The sequence below is a fragment of the Mytilus californianus genome, unplaced genomic scaffold (genome assembly GCF_021869535.1).
Source record: "Mytilus californianus isolate M0D057914Y unplaced genomic scaffold, xbMytCali1.0.p SCAF_22, whole genome shotgun sequence".
NCBI classification, from domain to species: Eukaryota; Metazoa; Mollusca; class Bivalvia; order Mytilida; family Mytilidae; genus Mytilus; species Mytilus californianus.
The window spans coordinates 1,001,224-1,003,391 of NW_026262671.1; the positions used below are offsets into that span (position 1 = coordinate 1,001,224).

General features: G+C 32.7%; 1 protein-coding gene across 1 annotated transcript; it reads right to left on the reverse strand.

Annotated features, from left to right (window-relative positions):
- Positions 1-290: 290 nt before the first annotated feature.
- Positions 291-1,821, reverse strand: LOC127732037 (neurotensin receptor type 1-like). Its single transcript, XM_052241077.1, has 2 exons — positions 1,113-1,821; positions 291-1,082 (listed from the first exon to the last, which is right to left on the reverse strand). Exons 1-2 carry the CDS (start codon positions 1,766-1,768, stop codon positions 698-700), a joined length of 1,041 nt encoding a protein of 346 aa, XP_052097037.1. The 5' UTR covers positions 1,769-1,821; the 3' UTR covers positions 291-697.
- Positions 1,822-2,168: the final 347 nt, after the last annotated feature.

Below are 2,168 nucleotides of genomic sequence, written 5' to 3' on the forward strand. Positions count from 1 at the left end.
AGGCGACAATAATACCATTTCTAGGTTCCGGGTTTTTATTACTGGTATACTTATGAATGGTATTTGTGGGTATGCATAAAATTGCAAAATTCATATGGTGCCGTGGTTCTTTCAATTGAAAATTCGAATGCAATGTGTCATGCGATGATTGAATGGATGACGTCTGCCGGCAATTTCACGGTTGACGGTCGTAGTCATTGACATATTTCAAATAGTTTACATTCAACATTTATTTACGAGTATTGCATTATCATAGGAATAGCAGTACCGTATTTGAAATGTTGCTACTGTCAATTCTGGATTTACCGGTATCGCTTCTCCAAATACGGTACTGGTGTCCCTTTAATATCATATGTATGTGTATTTTATTATTCCAAACGTATGATAGAACACCTCTTGTATTATTTTATTTGACGCAAAAACCTAAACACATCCTAAACGGTTTACATTTTTACACTGTGTATCCAAATAATATATTTGTGTCACAGTTTCAAAACTAGTTGAAGACAGTTCCAAATAACACTTCGATTGTACTATATACTACTTATATGGCCGGTTTATTAACTGTTCCTTGGTATAATGAATTATACTGATATGTTTGTATAACCTTTCCAATTACTTAATCACTTTACGTTAAAACTTATATTGTCTTTACTTTTAGGAGTATTTTTAAAATATCCTTGTTACATTGTACCAGCTAAACCCATGAACAATTCTTTGATGCTGATCGGGAAAATCTAGATGATGTCATTTTGTGTTTAAAGGTCAACAAAGATTTAACTTCACGTCTAAAATGCCTCCCTGTAATACTGTAGAGAAAAAAGTTAATACAGTAATTCATATAAAATATAGTTTTGGTTATATACAAGATACCCTGCCAATACTCCACGCCATAGTTTGAATATTGTAAATGTTTTGATAAGTGTTTACTATGTAGAAAATTCCGGAACCAAACAATAAAGTAAGGTCCATTGAATGTTATAAAGCAAAACGAAATTGTAAACAATATAAGAGTAAACTCCAATCTTATGAAACTCGCGTCTGATGATGATTGAGATGAGATTTTCGATCGGTTTTCACGGCTGTTGTGCTTTCTGCCGAACACACGAAACTGCGATTTTCGTAAACAAAGTTTTCGCATAATCAGAACATTTAGTACTGATATAATCACAAACGGTACTAATGTTATCAAAAGCGCAAATATACTATCTAAAACAAACGACAGGAAGTCGTGATCTTTACTTCCGGTACAATAGTGAATGCCATCGTGACTTAAATAAACTCCACTTAGAACTGGTTTATAAATAACTATTATGCAACTTGCTATCATGACTCCAAATATTATCCGTCTTGATCCGGGTAATGAACATATATATCGTCTGTAAAGAGGATGGCATACTCCTATGTATCTTTCAATAGTGAATGCTGTAACAAGCCATGAAGATAAGAAACGTAAAACATAAGCTATGTAAAGTAACGTCTGGCATGTACCATTTTGATCCAGAAAGTGTAATTTAAACTCCGGAAGGAGATAAACAAGGCCTCGTTTTAACCATTCTACTGTCACATAAAAGATTAAAACCAAAAGATCTGAAACTGACAATGCAGCTAGATAGGAACTTGCTGAAAGATTTCTCATGTTTCTTGATAAAAATACTGTTAACGACAATGAGTTTCCAAGAAAACCAACGAGCAATATCACAGGTGTTGCATACGCGTAGACAGATCGTCCGATCTCATTAGTTCTTGATTTTTCTGGTTGTTCCATTGGCGTACAATTTGCAGATGTTTTAGTTTCGGAGTAATACTGGGTGTTCAGAAGATGCAGTAACATATCGCAAACATCATCATTTGTACAAATCAGTGTATTATTCTGAAAATAAAATTAAAAAAAAATTGATTTCTTGATGAAGATAATTTGATATATGATCCTTCTACAGATACAATGAGTTAAAAAGGACATAAAATTCCATCTTTTTAAATAGATTTTCAAATATAATACTGAATCGATTTAGTCGTCTCTAATTTCTGTTTTGAATATTTGAACAACGGAGAGATTGTAAATGAAACTAATGTCTATGAAAAAGCAAATAAAACGAAAAAAAGAAAATAACCAAAAGATAGAGTGCAGCATACGTCTTTCAACAACACACATATATCTATGCAAT